This window comes from Anoplopoma fimbria, chromosome 14 (genome assembly GCF_027596085.1).
Source record: "Anoplopoma fimbria isolate UVic2021 breed Golden Eagle Sablefish chromosome 14, Afim_UVic_2022, whole genome shotgun sequence".
In the NCBI taxonomy this organism is placed as follows: Eukaryota; Metazoa; Chordata; class Actinopteri; order Perciformes; family Anoplopomatidae; genus Anoplopoma; species Anoplopoma fimbria.
In genome coordinates this window covers 18,654,454-18,676,626 of record NC_072462.1, presented here as the reverse complement: position 1 = coordinate 18,676,626, position 22,173 = coordinate 18,654,454, and the positions used below count along the sequence as shown (strand labels likewise).

At 39.4% G+C, this 22,173-nt stretch overlaps 1 protein-coding gene across 2 annotated transcripts in view; it reads right to left on the bottom strand.

The window, feature by feature from the left end:
* Nucleotides 1–3,173: 3,173 nt before the first annotated feature.
* The window catches only part of sfswap (splicing factor SWAP), a 47,492-nt gene continuing 28,492 nt past the window's right edge, over nt 3,174–22,173 (bottom strand). For both annotated transcript variants that reach the window (XM_054612888.1, XM_054612889.1), the window contains exons 15-19: nt 17,636–18,171; nt 16,008–16,139; nt 15,476–15,616; nt 9,213–9,285; nt 3,174–3,926 (exon numbers count right to left, since the gene is read on the bottom strand). In XM_054612888.1, coding sequence (XP_054468863.1) covers nt 3,861–3,926; nt 9,213–9,285; nt 15,476–15,616; nt 16,008–16,139; nt 17,636–18,171 — 948 coding nt within the window. In that variant the 3' untranslated portion in view covers nt 3,174–3,860. The remainder of the gene's footprint in view (nt 3,927–9,212; nt 9,286–15,475; nt 15,617–16,007; nt 16,140–17,635; nt 18,172–22,173) is intronic.

Here is a 22,173-nt window from a genome sequence, read left to right as displayed (position 1 = left end):
ACTAAATAAAACAAGTCCCTTAATAGTTTCTTTCTTGTTTTATAGTCAGCATGTTTTGGCAATTATGCTGCTATCTTTGCTTTACCGATGTTGGATAAGCTTACAGGCTTATTTTATCTGTCAGGCAGGTGAGTGAGAAGCAGCAGGGGAACTACCAAAATGCAGATGGGCGAGGCAGATAGCGACAGCTAAATGATTTAATGACCAGTGGAAGATACAAATAGGCTTACAGGCAGAAACAGGTAGGTTGACAAGCGGGCAGGTGCAGGTATAAGTAGCAGAAACACAGCAACTAAGAAACAACAACAGTCTGACAACTTAATGGGAAAAAGAAGCTGGTATATGAGCTGCAGGGCTGATGAGGAAATGAGGTGCAGGTGGGGAAGCTCAGGTGATGGGAATGAGGTGATAGCAGGGTGGATGGGGTGGCAGTTATCTGGAGCAAAAGGAAAATCTAAAGGCATGTGGCTGGATGGTGAGGATAGACAGTGAAGGGGTCAGGGACAGAGGAAATGTGTCTGAAGAGAGGAACAGAGAGGCAGAATGGACAGCGATCCACACAATTAACTTGCACACTATGATATTAGCGGCCATTTTTACATACATTTTGCAATTGTTGCAAATATGATGCAATTATTGTATTTTGTCATTTCATTTAAAATGATTATTACCCTGAAGAACTGGGTGCATATTACAGTACCCCATACATGTTTTAATTTTTTATTCTAGGACCTTTCATCTCTGCATGAAGGGCCTTAGACTTGACTCGTGACCCGCCCTCAGGGACCTGTAACCTGACTCCTCCGCCGACATACATAAGTCGATGAATTGGAACTATTTCAAAATGACTTCAGACTTCACTTGGACCTCCTCTAAAGTACAGCTCTGCAGTTACCCAACACCCCAGTGTGAAATCAATAAAGAACATTTTCAGCTTGCCTTGAAGTACCCTTGTACAAGAATAAGTGCTGGCAAAATGCGAGACTGTTGCTGGCTTCCAGCAGTATTTCTGTACCTCCTTTTGACCTTTTCTATAGGATGCTCAGCTCTATCCCTTCAAAGTGTGGAAACACGGGAAGAAAAGTAAAGTCTACAGGCTTTGAGTTTACCCGCAGAACTTGCAGCCTTAAAGTGGCCAGACTGTTGCTGTCTACCTAAAGTGTCATTCTCATGGAGTGGGTCGGGCACAACGTCACATGACGCCCAGCCTTCAGGTGATGATGCCTGGTGGGAGGCACACAGCTCTGCTTCCACTCTGCACTATTTTCCAACATGCTACAGTGCGTTTGTTAGACAGAAAAAGTGTTTTTACTGAATGTGAGTGAAGGTTTTGGTTTTAACCTTAGTGGTCAACAGGTGTATTGGGATCTGAGTGGTGATGTGGGCTGTCAAATGTCAGATCATCAGCGTAAAAAAAAAAAGATTAGCTACATAATTGGAGTACTGATTTCCTTCCAATCTGTTTCTCCACACGAACATTTTAGCTGTTAGTGTTTGTGTCCAATTTTAATTTGTCTTTTAATAAAATTCGGCTGATTACTGACTTTGCCCTTTTAAGTCCCATTCACAGAAAAAGAACAAGCTTTTTTTGAATATGTCTACTACACATTTTCCCCATATGACAGATTTTCTTCTATTTTATTGTTGTGAATCAGGTAAAAACAGTTGCTGTAGACTCGATTTATTTACTAATGTGATTGATAACTACTATTTTGACATTGGCATTGTGAAGTATCAGTGGGAATTGAGGTAGAAAATCAAACAAAAACAGAAAGTGCTTCTACTCGCTAGTGCATACTATATTGACCTGTTATTTTGTCAACCTGCCAGACAAAGTATTATGTATAGAATACACACATCTACTATAGACACCTCTTTGACATATATTATTAAATTAAACTCAATTATTTCTCTGGTGTTCATGTAGTTGTGTTCAGGCGCTGTTTAAGCAAGCTTTAGACAAAGTAGTCCAATTTAGGAAAATAAAACAGAAACCCATCCAATCCAATTTTCCACCTTGTCTAGCAACTCTTTGGAAAACAAATACTAAAATCAGATTGAACATAAACTTTTGCCAGAATCTGTGTTCAGTCTGAGTGCTGTGATGGGATTTTTTAGACAAATAACTCTATTTAGGGCTATTGTTTAACAGAAACAATTTCAGTAGATGTGTTAGCTGTATTATACCGGGCCAATGCCCCCAGAACTCGGACTGCCACGGGACCTCCAAGCCGCAGGTGCGTGGCCAAAGACTTAAAAAGGAAGTTGAATGCCAGTGGCCTCAGTGAGCTCTGAGCCACCTGAACACTAGGCCACCTGGGTGCTTAATAGTGTGAGCCAACCACTAGGACCCACCAGTTCCTTAGCTCTTAACAAGTCAATATAGAGTAGGGAAATGATAATGTGGAAACAGAACAAAACCCAACTGTGTTTGTGTCAGCTGTTTAAGTTCGTCAGGAGGGAAGGAATATTCAGCATTCTCATATCCTGAGGCTTGAAGAAGGTTTTTACTTTATTGGTGCAGGTCTTAATGTTCCTGAAGGTGTATTGACATATTGACTTTCCTTAAGAAGAGTAGTTGTTGCGCCTTCTTTGCTATTTTCAGTGTCAGTTCATATGTTGGGTAGACCTAGAGCAACCCAGGGCTCCTTTGTACTTTCACTGAAGCTCTTCTGAAGTGAAGACTGTTGTGAATGACAACCTCTTCATAAATGTCAGTAAAACTAAGAAGTCTTTTTGTCCACGATGGCGCCACGATGTAAGGCATTACTGGTGATGATTAAGGTCAAGTCTGTTCAGTGTGCAAACTAATTCTGGACTTTGGTTTAACTGCTGAAGTAAAGACATTGGTTTGAGTGCAATCTCATGCATCAGCAGACACCTAAAGGACATCAGCAGTCAACAGTTATGTTTGTCAGCTTTATCAGCAATGCTGCTGTGACACTTAAGTCAGTACAGTCAATGGAGGTGAAGGTTTGGGGGCATTATCTCTTCCATCTTATCAGTGTTGTCAAATGAATGACGATGAAGCGGTGGACTGAAGGACGCTGACATTTTTCGCTTTAAATAGTTTCAGCTAATTAAAAAGAACTGGTGTTTTTGCAAAAACATCCAAAAGGTAAAAAAAAAAAAAAAAAAAAAAAAAAAAGTAAAGGAGGATAGCTACAAGTAAATCATAATTGAAAGTTTATTAACAGTTAGGATTAGAAAGTTGTTCTGCATTAAATTCCATTACAGTATAAACCAGGAACTGAAGTAAAAGGCCACGCACTAGAGCTCAGGGACAGAGGAGAAAATTAAAAGGGCTTCAGCAGCAGACGTGTGAAGTGCTGAAGAGCAGAGACAGCTAGGGGGCGGAAATAAAAGGGAAAACAATGGCAGAGAATAGTAGATGAGGGAGGAGAGAATTGAACTCATCAGAACAACACAACCCTTCATAGAAGGAGAGAATACAGACCTCCGGCAGCTTCACTTAATGCTGCAAGGAATCACTGTCACCACGTGGGAGAAAAGCAGAGCGTTTTTAAAACAGGATGCAAAAATAACATATGATTTATTTCCACGTTTTGCACTTAAAAAATGCCAACTGCTGACATGATCTCCGAGGTGATGAGCTGTTTTCTCAGGTCAGGTGATATATTTCAGCTTACTGACTGCCCTTTAATCAATCTTACAATACTGAATAAGTCATAACGTAATCAAACTGGATCTGCCAACGCTCAAATCGAGATTAAATCATAAATCGAGTATGAACACTGGGAGATGGAACAAATTCGGGCCAAACAAATCTTCAGGCAATCGGAGAATGCCGCTCGCTGATTGGCCGATGTTGTTGTGGCCAGTAGAAAGCCATGTCCTCTTTAGGAATTGGGAGGCTGGAAGGTCTTGGAGGTGGCAAGCATGGCTCGCACTTTGGCCATCAGATCCTAAAAAACAGAGAAGGCAAAAAGAGAAAGATAGGGATGAGTTTAATGTACATCTCCATCAGATAACTGAGAATGAACTTACAGTGTTACCCATCTATTGATCCCCCTCCACTCCAATAAAGAAAATATCCAATTGATCTACAATGAGCAACTGAGCTGGGGACCAAAACTATTGAAAGTACTGGGGGTTAAAGCAGCAAAGTATCCTATTTTGAAGTAATTGACAAATAAACATTCATGTTAGTATTACTATTTATTCAAATTGCTCCCTGTAGCTGCTAGTAATGGATATTTGATGTAGTTCAAACCTGTGGGATTTTCAATAAGAATATTTTAATGTCAGTTTTGGCCAATTTTGACGGACAGAATTCCAAATTCCATTCCTACCCTTTTTCAGGTAGAGTTGTTTATTTTGCTGACCAGGGTGTCAAATGCTTGCATTGCTGAATAAGAAGTGTTCCATTTGCATCCCAGGAGTGATTAATACACGCATGGATAAATATCCACCCTTGAGCTCTCCTGACAGATGAGACAAATTAAGAGCTGTAATCACAGAGGGAATGAGCTGTCATATCAAATCACTCAGAAAGCTCTTTGTCTCTCAACCCTGGTGTATCCGAATACTCACACAAACACACACACAAACACGCACGCACAAACACACGCACACACGCACGCACGCACGCAAAGAAGTGTGCAGGGAATGTGACAGACAAACAATACTCCAAATTATTAACGACGGAGTAGGAAGTTGCTCGACAGATGAATTCTTGTGTCGGCAAAGAAAGTGCGGCAGAAATTGTACGACATTAATAGATTATCACAAGTTACATTACAGCTGTCACACCGGGGATAGCAGCCTCTGGGTAATGAAAAAAGGATGAAGCCCACTTACAAAGAAGAATTCCTATAAACAATGCATAGGATGTTGACCTATATATTCCTATATCATCCAACATTTGATAAAAAGGGAATATTTGAAAACTGTTTAATAATCCATATCTATCGCTGACTGCTCAGCCTGACTGAGAAACAATGTACTCCACACTGGTCTATTATTGAAACATATTTCAATCTAATGTTTTAAAAAGATTAATAGTAAAACAAAAAGAGAGAGAAAAAAAACAAAACTTCTCACACAGAAGAAGACAATTCGCAGATTTGCTTATCATTACAAAGTCTAAACTATGTCTTACTGACTATCTTGAGGGAACTATGCAACATCTTGAGTTTTCTCTTCATCTCTCTCAGACATTCACACACCTGCCTGGGAAAAGTTCTGAACCACTTTTCTTTTTATCTGTTATCACGCTCCAAGACAACCCACATTGGACCGAGCCATTTCAATGTTTCAAAAATAAATATAAAACAAAGAAAAAAATAAATAAATGCACACACAAAGTTACAAATCCAAAATGAATTCCAAAAACAAAAAAATAACACAGTTAAACTAAAGTAAAAGAACAACAAGGTCTAAAAGCTTGGGCAGAGCATCTATCAGACGGAGTAAACCACAACAAATGTAAAACAGGGGACAGAAGACAGAGGAAGAAAGACAAACAGGAGGAGAACCAGAGACTGGTGGAGGCGAATAGCAACCAGGCACCCTCGGGGGAAGAAGAGACCATTAGGCAGATGAGGATGAGCTGAATTATTCAACATGTGTTTGTAAAACATCACAGATGGGGTATAAGTAGTTAGTGGTCGTGAATCTGTGCATGTTGCAACATCGGCGAACAGCATGCTTTCACCAGCGCGCTTCTGCGGGAATGGTTGAGATGAAGGCAGGAGAAGGAGCGGTGTTTGATTATGTGAGAGAAAAGATTTTCAATGTGTTGTTTTATGCAGCGAGAGACGTGAAATGTGTGGTTTTGTATCTGTGGTGCATCTGGTGAGTAAACACCGGACATTCGCTCGGAAACACTCCGTGGCACCCTCCCCCACACCCCCACACCCCCACACTCACACTGGCCAATGGCCAGAGGAGAGAAAAGGCTCCAAATGTTGTGTAAGTTGTACCAGTGTCCACAGAATGGCCAGTGCTGCCTCTCCATTCTTACTCTATTGACCTCCATTAACTCGAGCCCCAATGCTTCTTGGATTCTGGTCTCGACTGCAACCTCCCTACATTCAGTGCGACGCTGGTATTTTTGCAGGTTTAGCTGTTCCTACACCCTAGGTTTAATACTTTCAGTGCTATATAATATAGTTACTAAATATTACTACACACATTTAGTGTCACACACACACCGGGTCCTACGTTCCATCCTTTAATGCATGTAGTTGCACGCAGGTTGCATGAGAATCAAATGCATCTAAATATTGCATCACATGCAAGTGGAAATTAAATAACTGACATTTTCAGATTAGTAATCAAAGATGGTGATCTAAACTGAAATTGTAAAGATGTATATAATTAGATAACATTTTTACATATAATTTATGATGTGAGACGGTTGCCGAGATGTCTTTCATCTTGGAATTGATTTAAGGCTTTTGACAAATCAAGGTGATTTATTTTGATATTTGTCTGGAGGGATGTTTCTTCATGTTTCCACAGCAGTCAGAATTAAGCCATTTATGAGAGTTTCACAGTATTGCACTTCAGTGCTGGTGGAGAGAGACAAGCCAGACAAAAATAGGTAGAAAAAATGAGAAAATAAAATTATATTTGAAGAGAAAACAGTTGTGACTACTTTTCTTAATGTGAACTGATTGAAGTCAGAATTGGCTTGACAAACACTTTGGAGCCTTTTTTGGACATTTAACAAAGAACAGTGACACAAATGTCCTACGAGGAAAGAAAAATAACTCAAATAGTTTTTTGATTAAATTAATCTAGTGATCTGTACAGCTAACAGCTTTAGGCCTATTTTTTCCCTCTACAACTGGTGAGTGTACATGCATTTGTTTAAAGTGCATATCTGAAAGCAGCACGATAAACAGTCACGCATTGGACATTGTTATTTTTAAAAAAAGGGTGGAACAGGGAGAATGTGTACCGGGGTCAGAATGTATCGGTGAGGACTGTGAGATTACATTTTGAGTAACATTTCTGTACCACTTATTCAGACATAGCATTCCTTTTATCGTGTGCTCCAACACCCAAATGAGGAACACAGTGCTCCATGGATAAACAAAACACAGACACGTTCCATTTAATGTATCACAAACAAACAGATGTAGCGAGCACAATGCACAAAGCATTGTCATTCGGACAATTGGTGCACAAACTGTGAGAAAGTGGCTGCATGCAGAGCCTGGAGTGTGATTGGTGTAATTTTATGGATGGAAGTGCCTTACTTTCTTTAGCACTCAACGGGAGATGGTGGCTTCTGTGAGCCATTGACGACAGCGGCAGTCGTCAAGTCAATAACATATCACAGGGTTCCCACACTTTCTCAAATTTGAGGACTTTCTAGGCACAATTACCTAAAATTCAAGTGCCCAATAAGGCCTAGTTTGAGACACGGGTCAAGGTTAATTACGGTTTACGCCCATGGTAGCTTGTGAAACAATGTTGCAACAGGGGACACACACTTGCAGACAGCAGATTTACTTAAATTTACTTTTTTTACTTACTAATGTTAAGAAAAAAAGGACCCATGTCTATTTTCCAAAACTTTCAAGGCATTGATTTTACCCCCTGAAGTTGACAAGTATTTCAGAGGTCCATGTCAACACGATATCACCACTTTTGTAATTCCTAAACCTGCAATAGCAGATATTGTAGCCGCTTGGAGGCAGCAGAAACAAGTTGTGAACACAACACTGACATTGTTACTTTTTAGGTTGATACGGTGAATATGTCCCCCAAGGTTCGGTACTCGGCCCCCTTCCTCTTCATCCTCTACATGCTCTCCCTTGGTAACATCGTATGCCAACATTTTCTCCATTTCCACTGCTATGCTGAAAAACCCCAGCTCTACGTCTCAAGCAAATCCATCACTAACTCCACCACCACCACCACCAGATTAGAGGCCCCCGATGCAAGCAAACTTTCTCAAACTCAACAGCGGCAAATCTGAAACCCTCGTTATCGGCCCCAAAATAAGCAAATACCACAACTTCTCCCTCTGCATCGATGGCACCACTGTTCCTGCTTCCACACATATGCCTAACCTTGGTATCATTTTTTTTAATCAAATCCTCTTCCTCGAACGTCCGATAATCACATCACAAAAAACGCTTTCCTTCACCTGTACAGTGTACAGCCAAGGAGGTAAAAACAACTCATTGAACTTAACCTCTAGTACCTCGGTAGAAGTGGTAACCCTTTTTTTGTCTGAATTTAGAAGTGCTGGATGAAGGCACATTAGCTTGGCCTTCCCTCCACAGAGAGGTGAAATCCCACATTCAAAGAGACTGTTTTTGACAGGGGAAAGTTCGCCAAAGTCTCTGCATTCACCTGCCACTCAACTGGCATCTATGCTTCCAAAATTCTTGGCTACACTCCAAGAAGTAGTGCAGGGGTTGGAAGTGCGATTTCAGATAGGATGAACTGCTACAGTGGCAGCAAGCAAACATTTGTTAGAATGTTGAAGTGGTAGCGTATGGGTAATGATACCAATGTTACTCTGTAGATGTAGACAAAATACCAGAAACACCTTTCAACCCTGGAAACTACTACTACTACTACTACACACACACACACACACACATATAGTTGCAAAAACTAAACAAACAAAGATGCAAACCAAAATGCATATATTTGCACAGCCAACTAGTCATTGAGACAAATTTAAAGAAAATTATACCAAAATGCATATACACACACACACACAACTAGTCATTGAGACAAATTTAAAGAAAATTACACACAAACCCACACACACACACACCACACCCACACACACACACACACACACACACACACACACACACACACACACACACACACACACACACAACCAGCTGTGTGGTAGAAAAATTACTTCAGGTAACAGATAACCTAATGCATGAGATGCAGGTGAGAAATTTGTACTGCTGGACCAATTCTATATCCAAAGATAGTTAATCAAGGTTCCAAATATTTAATCCTAATAAAATATAATACATGGATGAGTTGTATAAACATACAGGAGATGTAGCAGAATATGTAGATGGTATTAAACATTTATTCAAGTAGCATTTCAATTCGAAAAAGGGCCTAGACAAAAACAAGACAGCATTTTTTCGGCTTTCCTCTTTGCATGATGGAATGACGTAAAAGCACTCAGTACTTGTATTTGGTAAGCTGTTAAGTTCAGTAGAGGACATATTTGGGTTGAAAACAAAGAACAATACCTGAGTTATTTTGGACTGAACAGAGGATACAATGGATGAGGCCACTGCCTTGTCTTTCTCCAGAGATCCACCCCTGTAGAGAGAAGAGAGACATAGAGAGAGAGAGAGAGAGAGAGAGAGAGGAAAACAAAGAGAAAAACAATCATGTTAACAGGAGAGGCTATACAATATTCATAATATCTTTTGAAATGTTCAAAGTTGGATGGACATCAAGAGCAGTAGAAGGGAGAGGAGAGAGAAAAGACAAAGAAGTAAAAAACTTTAAATATCCACCCAGAGCAGAAGCTACAACATCAACAATGTCAAACACAGACAAGTTAATATCACGCAGACAGAGAAAGTGCCCAAATTGCAGGCCTCAGATTCAACTTCTTGGGTATGTCCAGAGCTTTTAATCTTTCTTTATCTGACTGCCCCCAAAAGAGTCTCTGTACAAGGCTCTGATAAAATCATTTTTTGAATTCTGGGGTGCCCCAAGTTGTGTATTTCATCTCCTGCACTTGTTTGTCTATGTATATAAATAAGATGCAGATCTATGACATAAACTTAAGTGTCCTTAGGTGACATGGCAATGCTGACATTAATATTTAAGGCTCTACAGGGAAGAATAATAAAAGAAAATTAAGGAGCAAAATGAAGCTCAATTGAATAGATTATACAGTACCCAGGAGGAAAGCAACATCAATAGTTCAGGACCCTTTAAGTCCTCTGTTTAATGAATTTGTAAATCTCCCTTCAGGAAGACAATATAGGGTACCCACAGGAATGATTAACATATTTTATTCCATCCTCTGTCATCATACTAAACAAATTACTTAACAATGACTGCTGCTGTTTTTTGTTTTTTTACCACGTCTATTAAAGATAAGTAAAGAGTTTAGTAAAGTTTAAGTACTCCCAACCTTTTGGCACACTTATTAATTGTTTCTTACCTCATGTATTCTAACCCATGGCAGAAAAGGTTTTTAAGTGCATGTATGTCTGTGATGCCTTATACAAATATCCACGTGAGCAGATGATAAAGATTTGTATTTACCTGTCGGTGTCTAAAATGTAATAATTCATCACGAGATGTTCTAAATAGGAGAGGTCATGCGTATCAAGATCATAAAACATAACGGGTGACAGGAAACGGCTTGTGTTATGGAGATCTCCAGATTAAGTCCACTGAAAGAGTCGGACAATTCGGAACGTGTTTATCTGTGTATGTCAGTCATTCCTGGGTATTACGCACCTTTAAATACATAATGTGGGATTTTTATGTTACAATGCTCTAGTCCCATTCCTTGTAAACAAATTTAATAAAAAGGAAAACCAGCCAATCACCTGATTATGTAGCCACTCTAATAATTGTGCTCTCTGAAAAGACAGAAAATATCTACATACAACCGACAAAATTCAAAAGAATAAAAGAAAGAAAAGCATTCTTGCCCAGGGCATCACCTGGTGATTTGAGACGTGGTTGAAGAAAAACAAGGCTTTAAAGAAGCATGTTTTTTGAAATACCTTAGTTATAAGCAAATTGTCCCTGCACAAATAGGAGTATTTATGTTTGTCCAAACAAAACATATGTCCATGGTGTGTCATCATTCACCACCACTTCCATAAATCAAATATTGTTAAACACAACCTCTGTTCACTACTTGCTAAACATTTACTTCCCTCAAAATCGAACAGCTTGTATTTGGAAACTTTGGGGGAGAAACACTTTATCTGTTTAGTGAATAAACAGAGAAAGGATTCAGAATATCATTCATCTGTAATACAGATATACTTTTATTACATCCAAAAACTGACATAGCAACTTGTTTAATATTTTGTACATATTTCCTTCTTACAGAGAGTGAAATGTCAAAAACGATGGGAATGATGAGCAAAACTATGAAAACTATGATAAGAGTCCCTGGGGCGGAAAAGAACAGCGTTTACCTTGTATACGATAGGTCAGGATTATTATATTACATTATATTTGGGCTACAAGTGTTTCTGTTTTTGTCGTCACTCAGTGTGTGTAAGTGATTTATAAAAGCTAATGCCTGATCTGGAAAGATGAGGCTATAGTTAGAGCTTTTAATAAGCTGATAAAGAAAGATTGACTTCTTAGCGACCTGACAGATGACCTCAATAAAGAAGTCAACAATTGTATTTTACAGCACTTTCAAATTAGGCTGTTCCTTTGCATAAAACATCCAATCAGTACAGATTTTTATGGCTTGTCTAAAATACATAAATCCCCACAATGGCTAGTATTGGCATTAAATGGAACCTCTGTCCCAATGTGATGATCATTTGTTCAGAAAACATGTTTCCACTCTGCCTACTTTTGCATGTGACACAACAGATATTTTGAATAACGCAAAATACAGTGAGCCCTTTGCTTCATTTTGATGTACAAAGTCTGTATACTTGTATCCTCAACAACACTGGCCTTTCACCTTATCTTTACAAACACTTGACTAATTAATACTCCCAAGGATTTTCCCCTGACCTTGACTGAGGCTATGTCCATGAACTTCTTTTAAATATTCAAGCAAATCTTTCTTGCAATCACGACACACACCAATGGGAACTTCCTTTGCCCCCTCTTACTCTTGCCTTGTATTGGGTTTATGGGGAAAAAAACGTTATTTTCAACCCTGCAAATATATTCCCCTCTAAAATTGTTTCAAGAGATATATTCATGATTATACTGATAAACTGGAGAGGCAGCACTGAAGAATTGCATTATTTTCTTTAATTATAGTACTTGAATGCCACAGCTGATTATTTGCGTTTCACTGTGGATTGCAACATAGAATGTATTAGGTTTATTAATTTCATGATTTCCTTTTGAAATAATGTCAGACTGAAAACCACCGTCTTTTGAAACGGTAAAAACATGCTCTGCAGCGTGGACAGTTATCTCTCAAGAAACCTTATTAAAAAAAATCCCTATAGTACAATTTATCTGGCTTTGTTCAAACTGTGGTGAGGATGATGATTATCAAGGGAACTCTTCAAGGCCAGGGGATACCCTATTACATATACAGAGCCAGCTTATCAGAGAGCAAGGAGCACAGATAGATGTTCCCTATTAGTCAAAAAAACAATACTTGCTAAAGAGTTTTTACTACTAACAATCAAGCATTTGTGCATAGAAAATAAACAATACTTAAAAATTTGCACTTACAAAAGAGATACCCTTCTATGAGGGAAAAGGGCTTGTGCACTGAAACTCAAAGTCCAGTCGTTTATAAGCTGCAGCAGCACTCAATGTTATCTACACACTTATATGTCCCTGCAGTCTATTGTATGTCGGCCAAACCAACCAAGCTCTAAAACTGAGCATTGCAGAACATTAGACTGCTAAATGAGCCAAGAATCTTGAGCATGCAATGTCATAATGTAAATGCAAACCATGGATCTAACCCAACAATCTGGGGGACTGAAACCATTTCCTCAACCCCAAGGGAGGAGGTGACATCGAAAATAAACTATTATGCAGAGAAAGCTACCAGATTTATACACTTAACGCAATTGAGTTACATGGATTAAATGAGGAAATTAATGTATTTTGTTTCTAAGGATGGTCTGAGACTCCAGACTGATCCTCTGGAGAAAATAACTACTTCAACATGTAACAAGATTTGAGAGTCTGCATGATTTAACATCTGCTTGCAGTAATAGGGCCCAATGCAATGTGAAGGGCAGCATTTCTGTGTCTGTTAACAATCCAACTTTCTTCTGCTCTTTGCTAGATTATTGACTAACACTCCTTCATCCCACTAATCATCACCTCTGTTCACTGACCATTCCACGCTGTACAAAAACACTCTGCACACAGCTCCCATCTTGAAGGTAAACTGCAGGATTAGGTTAAAAGAAAGTAATAATAATTTGAAAAAAAAGAAGAATGCATTACACTTTAGTAAACTTGGTACCGTTTCACATGTCAAGTTTGAGCGGTGACTGCTTTATTTGTTGGTGTGTACCAAAGCAAAGCCTGGTTGGTGTTGGAAAAGGCTTGCCTTACTTCAGTTCCTGTAGTACAGCGGCCATACCTTTTGTTTAGGAGCAGAATGGGATGGATAGGTGGGGAGTGATTTAGCCTCATGTTTATCTTGCAACCCATATAGCCCTTCAATATTCAGAAGTTAATGTATGAAGCTTTATTTGTGTCTTTTTTGGAATATTTTAAATAGCAAACCAACAACCTGAAGACCACAGAGGGGATTTTGTCCACTGCCAGGAATACCTTTGTGCCTTACGACCTTGAGGCGAAAGATGTTGGCTCTTCACCAATATATCACTTGCTTGTTATACTTAACGCTTAAGTCATTCCTGTCTATACTTGATTTAGTATTCCTTGGACACAACGGACAAGACCAAACTTCTTAACCTACTAGATTTTTGTATTCACAAAGATAGTATACATCAGACCGGAAATACGTCATCCGGGATAGGCTCTGATCAAAGCACCATTTTAAAAATCTGAGGTCCTTTGTAGATAGCAACTGCGTTTAGAGAAAGATAAAACATTCCTTTAAACTTCACCTTTAAACAGACTGGTATAAATGAATAATTGCTATAATGTAGAGTTGCTGTGTAGTTGGTTTCACCAAGAATAAATCCAAAGACGCTGATCTCCAATTTGTTCCCCTGTCATGTCCTACAAAAGGATATAATAGAAGGGCTTTATCCCCAAGAGAGCGCTCCCTTTAGGTAATATAATTGCACATTAGGAGAGAAACTGCCTTACGTGATTCAGGCAAATATCTATAGCTGCCTTGATAGGCAATATCTGGCCACGGTGTTCAACTTGGAAAGACTGAAGTTGCATGAAGGCAATATGCATTTATGTATAAAGTTTTTGCAAACTCTCAGGCAAGGTAGCAAAATAATCATTAGATTCTGTACAAAGCAAATGTTTAACATGAGATACATGCATACGAACTTGTCAAAGTTATAGATTAAACAAAGATCTATAAGATCCTGGGTTTTCTATCCCCCAAAATGGGGCCTGACATTTTGCAAAGTACCAATAGATGCCGTTGTGATGTATTTCAGTTGTATTCAACACATGTTTTGGGATAAAAATAAACTGTTATGCAGAGAAATGCTGGATGAAAATTATATATATTGATCATTCTGAAGCAAAATGATTAAAACTTGCTTTCTATTCTGCCAAACAGCAATACAGTGTACAATAGTCATTGCAGATTTACCACAAAAAATTCCCCCTCTTTTCATTTTGTAAAAGAATGCGTACTTGATTACAGACAGGGGCAGATAAAAGTAGGCTTCTCATGTCTCACCGGCGACAATCTATTTTGCCAGTTGGAATTACAACTGCCACTGGCAGTTCTTTTTGCTGTAGCTAGCTAGCTAATCAAGTTTATGTTGTAAAGCTCCATGAGTTGGATGAGAATGCAACTGGTCGTACTCTGCCTCTCTGGCTGATTTCATTATTCCAGGGCACTTGTTTTAAAACAAGAATCTTTGAGGCTGAATATAACACTGTTTGGCTATTTAGTTTATACTTGGACAAGCAAGACAGAGGTTAGATAGTGGCTTTATTGTTCATATTTTCAAACATTATGTCTCAGTTGAATGGTTTTAAGATGAGGAATAATGTGTGTAATGAACATAATGTTATATTGGTTTGGTTGGAGTTGCTGGAGTGTAAAATTCCCCAATCCCTTTTTATCTCTGCAAAATTGTCCTTGGAAGTAAAATTGGGTGACTTTTGTATGGTTCCGTTTTGCAGCTAACATTCCATTCTTTACACTTTTGCCGTTTTCTTTTTTTGTTTTTTTAAAGGCTAAATGGAAACACACCACCCTCCATACTCTTTTATCGCCTTTACTACAGCCCAATGCACACCACTTCAACATTTGGAGGAAAAAATGTTATTTCACAACAGTAACAGTAAAAACGTTATTTTAGGAAAGAGTTAGTGTTCATCATCATGCTCAGTTTGGTCTTTGACAGGGTGTATCAGTACAGTCTTGACAGTTTGCTATAATAGCCAACTGCTGTGTTCTGTTTGTTTCATGATAGACGGAAGCTCCAAAGACCCAGATCTATTCATAGTCCAAAGACCTAGATCTATTCATAGTCCAAAGACCTAGATCTAGTCATAGATCTATTGGTCTAAATTAAACACGTTAAAAGCAAAATTAATATTAATTGTACCAATTTCCTTGGCTGTAAATCCTCTTTAGTAAAGAGAGGTTCAGTTATACCTAGGAAAGCAGTTGATTGACAGGCGTGTAAAGGGTTACCTGGAGTGAGCCAGGCTGGAGGCGGGGCTAGCTGACGGGGACAAAACTCTGCCGGGTGAGGAACATGGGGAGAGAGAGGAACCCACAATTTGCATCTGTCCTGAGGATGACAAGAAGGTCCTCCTTTTTTCAGCAGGGGACCTTGGAGACAAATGTGAGAAGGAACTGAAACATTGCAGATTCAAGCAGTAACACCATACGATACACAATACATCAAGGGCGTGCAATACTGTCTGGAGGCAGTGCTTGTGTATTCAGCAAAGCCCTACTTTAAATTCATGCAAGTACAAGCTGTCCATTGCAGTTTCCATCAGTGGTCATTTGGGGATTAAGTATCTGCCTTATAGGGAAGTTGGCTAAATATACTCTTATACAGACACATTATTAATAATATTATTAACACCTTGTTGTGCAAATGTCATTTCATCTCCCTGCCTTGACAGGTGGAATAAACAATGTTTGCAGTGATAAAAGACCCCATGTTTTTTTTCTCTCAATGGAGACTGATGACATCTGCTGTTGTTAGGTTTACCTGGATCTGGAATGCCCCCTGGGCAGGTTAGAGCTGCTGCTGGGATGATGGCGCTCCCGCTCTCTCTCGTCACGCCTCCTCTCGGATGAGGCGCCCCTCCTGTCCCTTCTCCCCGGGGAGTGTGAGTGGGATCTGGCCAGGCAGGAGGACAAAGAAAGTATAAGAGGAGGAAAAGTCATTCAATTATACAAGACGGAGCCTTATTAGATGAGCTGATGCATTAGAAATGAAGAACACGAATAGAAGAGGGTGAAAAGAAAGTGATAAGACAATGACAGAGGTGCAAGAGGAAGAAATGAAGCAAGCTATCAGGAGGTTTTTTCAAGGAACTTGAAACCAGGAATTGCCAGAACATTGTGTGCAGTGATTCAATTAGACTGTTGGCTGAGGTGGATGTGGTACAACTCCCATAGAGGCAGTTAAATACGGTCTCAATATAGTGCAACTGGGCCACAGGACAAAAACACATATCATACTTGCGTGAATATCTTTATGAACATCATATCACATGGACTTTAAATATGTAAATACTGTTTTTCTGAACTAGTCTGAAAAGAAAACAGTATTAAATATTTATGGACTACATATGGGATTTACGAATTTCTCAGATTTCTTTGCATAAAGGGTAGCACTAGATTCCGTTCTCCACTTGCTAGTATGTAGAGCATGCACATCATTTACAGGCATGAAATAGCCAGGGTAAAATGATACCCCTTTTACACAAAGCCATAAAGGAAAGGCCAGCAAAGTTAATGTCAGCTTGTGCTGGGTGGATAAACAAAGCATGCTGGTCAATAATGGCCTATTTGACGGACAAATGGCACAAACAAAGCTGCCCGATCTCTACCTTTGATCACTTTAGTTAATTCTTAATACAAATGCTCCTTCTTGTACATATTGGTAATCCTCCCTTTTTTATCATCTTTATCTTTTCCAACTACATATTTTTCATCAATGTCTCATAAATTCATTCCAAATTTACTGTTTTCTTTATGATAACGAGAAAGAAAAGATAACAAGAAATAGAGAGGCAGAAAAATGCTTCATTTTCTATTCATGGTTTTGTTCATATTCGAACAATGTGCTACGCACTAAAGGTTCAGCTGAAGTGAAATATAAAACAGAGGGTGATTATTCACTTAGGTCTCCGTCTGTCACATTAAATGTCTTATACAGCAGCTGCACCAATCACAGACCTGCTTCTCCAACTATCCAGAGAAAGTTGTATTTTCAGAGATCTCGGTTATTTGCATTGCATAAACAGAGAGGCAAAAGGCATTTTGGTTTAAATCCTTACCAAACAACAAATGTCAATTTTTTCTGCAGCGAAGCACCATAAAAAACCCCCAAAAAATATCCTATATCCTATCAAGGGGCTGCGACTGTAGCGACCAGCAGCAGAGGCAAATCAAGAGCTGGACAGCTACACTGAGCACACAGTCTTTTGTCCTAAAGGTTCATTTATCTTGCTAAATCGAAAAAGTGGCATAGTCACACAGGGAAAAAATATGTATGTGTAATCCTAGCACACCACTTTGAATGAAGATCAAAATGAATTGTTGGATACGTAGAGATTCCTAGCCCTGCCACTGTTAGTTTTGAACGAGTGCACGGCCAAGGGGTCTTACCGGGACTTGCGGGATCTCTTGTAGGCACTGGGAAGGGAGTGTTTGCTCTTCGACTTTGACCTCGACTTCGATCTCGATCTTGACCTCCTCTTGTGTTTTTTCTTCTTTTTGTCTTTGTCCCTCCCTTTGTGCCTGTCTCTGTCTCTATCCCTATCTCTGTCCCTATTTCTGTCTCTTTCTTTCTCTCGCTCTCTGTCTCTCTCTCGTTCTCTCTCTCGTTCTCTCTCTCGATCTTTCTCTCGCTCTCTCTCTCGCTCTCTCTCTCTGTCTCGCTCTCTCTCTCTCTCTCGCTCTCTCTCTCGCTCTCTCTCCCGATCTCTCTCCCGATCTCTGTCCCGATCTCTGTCGCGATCTCTGTCGCGATCTCTTGCTGCTCCTCTGGAGGTAGTGTGGGAGGATGAGGAGGATGGCGGCTCCCTGCTGCGATACGCTCCTTTGTTCTCCCCGGCTGGTCTTTGATCCTGAGGATACGCAGGTGGTGCAGACGACACTTGAGGAGGCACAGCGTCAGTCAGGACAGAGAGGGCTTCTTGCAACTAGGAACAAAGATAGTGAGAATAGAAGAGAGAGCAAAGACATCAGTGAAGGCATTGTTCAAACTGACACATTAGGATGCTGGAACTTTTCTTTTAAAATGCCAATGTATTGATTATATTCAGCCAGTATCCCTCTTTATCAGCAGCAGCATATATGTAGCTAAAACAAAATAAGTTGGTGGAATAATGTCAAGAGATAAAAATAAGGAACATAAATGCACTAAACTGGGCATGAATGGGATCATAACCAGCTGGCTCAGGCAAAGTCATGGTTCCTTACTCTGTTGGAAAATTATTACTCTAAGTCTCACATAGAAAAAAAAAATCCTCATTCAGCTGATTAAAAAGTGTGAGTTACACAAAACAGTGCAGCCCTCTGGCTACACGCTGAGTTACAACTGTCAGCTGCGAAGTGCCTCTAATTACTCCAATGTGGGTCTGTCTGCTCATACAAGATTGACCTGCTGCTGGATTCACATTGAAGAGACGGCTTCAGGCCATCAGTGGATTAAACACGATGCTAAATCTTCCAAGGTCAGATTTTATCTTCCAGGGTTGGGTCTTAGAGTGCTCCTGGGGTTACCCATGTTACATATGTATGCTTTCCTGGTACCAGAAGGGCAGTAAGATAAAGAAAGATATCAAATGGCACACTTTATATGCTAACATTCATATAAAGGGATTGACTGCCCAAGTGATAAGTGATGAATATGGAAGACAGCAAGGGAATGAACGAGGGCTGTGACTTCCATCTCTCCAATTCAATCAACCACCTCTTATCCATCTGCTAAAATGTGTAAGAACTGGGTGGAGCATAACAATAGAGACAGGGAGGGGCAGAGGGAAGTAGATAGGGAAATGAAGATGATGAAAGAAGATGAAAGTGGGAAGCAAATGTGGTAAAGAAGTAAAGGCTGGAAAGAAAGAGAAAGTGCTCACAGCAGAAGACAATCAATACGTATCTAAAAAACAGGCAGGGAAGAGGAGAGAGGAAGAATATTTATTGCACCTTTCTATTTGCACGCTATCTGGTGTCTGGGCTAAGGGAGAGATAATGAAATGATAGTAAGCGAAGGTTTGGATTAAAATTAGGACTGACATATGGGAAGCTTATCCCGACACCAGAACGAGAAAGTGTCTGCCCTCTCACACCTGCTCTGGCAAGATACGAAAGTTTCGGACAGTAAGGGGAGTAACAATAAAAAGTTGCAATCCATGGAGATGGGAAAGGAGAAGAAAGGAGGAACACAGGAGGGTCATTCTATCAATAATAAAAATAATAATCAATACTATATAATAAAGAGAAAAAACTAATAATAATTAGAACTACAATTTAATACCTGATTCACTTTTTTGGATAAAGTCCGGTTGGCAATTTCACTCAGTTGGACTCATCTATATTTTGTATCACTTTCAACACAGCACAGCTTTGTATTGAATGCCATAAGAATAATAAAGAAACTACAGCAGCACAAGCTAAAAAAAAAAAGTCACAGAGTTTAAAATGCATATATATTTTGGCTTGAGTAAAAGCACAATAATAAAAATATCACTTCATTATTATCTCCCATGCTCAAAGAAAAGAAAATCCATTTAATTTACTATGAAACACTGTGAAAGAGACACTTTTACATTGTTAGAGAGAATCCTCTCATGCTAAATTAGTCTTAGCACACAAAAACAGCCGATAGTCACAATAATTATGAGACCAGCACTGCTTCTCTGGATTTTCATTTTACAAACAGCACATAATCAAATACTCTTTTTCATTCTACGCTTGTGCACTGTCTGACATGATAAAATAAAGAATAGGCTAGGCAGCAGAACATCTCTATCTAATTAATAAGGAAACATGTGGAAAAATATGTTAGGAAATGCAGTGTGAGAAGCACGCTAGCCTCCCTAATGCTTAAAATGGTCATTAATCAAAGGCGTGGACTGCAAAATACGTTTAAAAATCCATCACTGATGGCGGCCTGCAATAGAGCTGAGAACGCTCTTATTCCTTCATATCATTATTCTCAATTCATCGTTGTTCTAAGTGCTGCCACTGCTCCCCTACTGGGCATTGGGGCTCATTCCGTAACTGTACTTTCATGTCTGAATGAACACAAGAGAAACATTTATGATAGTAATCTTTGCCCGACTGACAAAAAAATTCAACACTTTAATAGTGTGAGGAGTGACGATGGAGAGCTCAAAGAACAAATATCTAAATCGATGCAGCAGAACTGGAGGTATTGTCTTTTTTATTCTATGCATTATTCTTCCTTGTCAAAACTTGATGCCTTCAACAGCCTTAATGCAAGAGATCCAGGTGTGTTATGCTAATATTGGGTAATATAGCCTGGAGCAGCTAGCCTCAAGCAGAAGTGATGAGTGGGCTACAGAGGTCTGGTGGTTCAGGTGGTGGATTAACGCATATTGTGATTGGGTGGAGAATTGTCAATCTAATCTGGCAAAACTGATAGTTATTTCATAAGAGGTTATGTTTGGACATGCATGATGATGGCGAGAAACTTCTTGTGGAAATATTCTCATTATTAAACTTTATAATTGCTTAGTAGAGTTTAGTGATGTGAATGTGATCACAAATGGAAACTGTCCGTGAGGTTCATCAACAGTATATTATTCTATACTGCGACAACAGTACTGAAACGCAAGGTATAGGCTAAATACCAATGGCAGCATTTCAAAGTACACATTTGAAAAATAACTAAAACGTTACTTCGACATTTGGTTACTCTCAAAACTATGTTTTCAGTAACAAAAACTGACAAAGACACAGCAAAAGTTACAGAAGAAAAGAGGCCTAGGCCTGTAATGTTCATCCAACAGGTTGTATTTACTAGAGATGCATCAATTGTTTTCTTGACCGAATTCTGAATTGGATTTTGGATTTTCTTTCTTTTTATAACTAAAATTGAATGCATACACAAACATTTTTGTAACTTTTCTATCATGGAAAATTGAAATGCAATTGTATGGTCACAAAAAAACAGTCATTTGTTTTTCGAGGTTATTCCTCCACTGCTTACTTTGGACTTGCAGTTTTTACAATTTGAAAGCCTTATGTCTCCTTTACTCACGCTGAGTAACTTCCGCACTGTCGACATGACGTGAGCGTGTGTGGCTGACTGTGCTGTGTACCAGGCCTTCCACTGGGTCGCGGCATACATGTTGTCAATGACAGTACGTATGTGTTTGGGGCGTAAAACAATCATGCGGCAAGAATGTGCCCAAAAATATATATATGAGTCTGATGGGCCAGTCACCTGTCATGGCCAATCAGCTGACAACCGTCTGGTTTGGACGGGTGGCCGATTGATTGGTGACTCTCTACTGTTAACTCATGACAGCTTACTGTACTTATTACAGTGCTGATGCATTAACAACATGATGAGCACTATGGGGAACATGTCAAGCTTACATGAACAGATCCAAGGCAGAGCATTTTGCCAACTCTACAAAGACATGGCATCAGCATTCACATTCGTCCTCAAACCTACAGCCCCAACATACTTCACTATATTACGCCATCCTGTTTTTCAGGCTTTCCAAAATACACCATCAACTTACAAAATGCTGCAGGCAGCATATTCACCACAACTAGAAGTTATGGCTAATTACCTTGAAGCCATTCCGATCTCCCTTCGCTTGCTCTGTATTCAGGTAACATTAGTTATTTAAAGTGCTTCTTTGTATGAACAAATCATTACAAATGCTTGCACCCTTGTGCCATCTGATAGAATCAAGGAGAAAAAAATAGAAGAAAATAAAGTCCCACTGTACTCAAGTAATTGCTTCAATCTTGCAATGTCATTGCCCATGTTATTTTCCATTTCACTGTCCAAGAACCTAATGCACTCAAATCTGTTCTGATGGAAAGTCTCTTTTAAACATTGACTCTCCAATGCTTACTGATAAACAATGTTGGTTGGATAGAGAAAAAACAAAAACCTCTGTAAAGTCCTTTAAGACATACAGCACTTTGTATGCTGA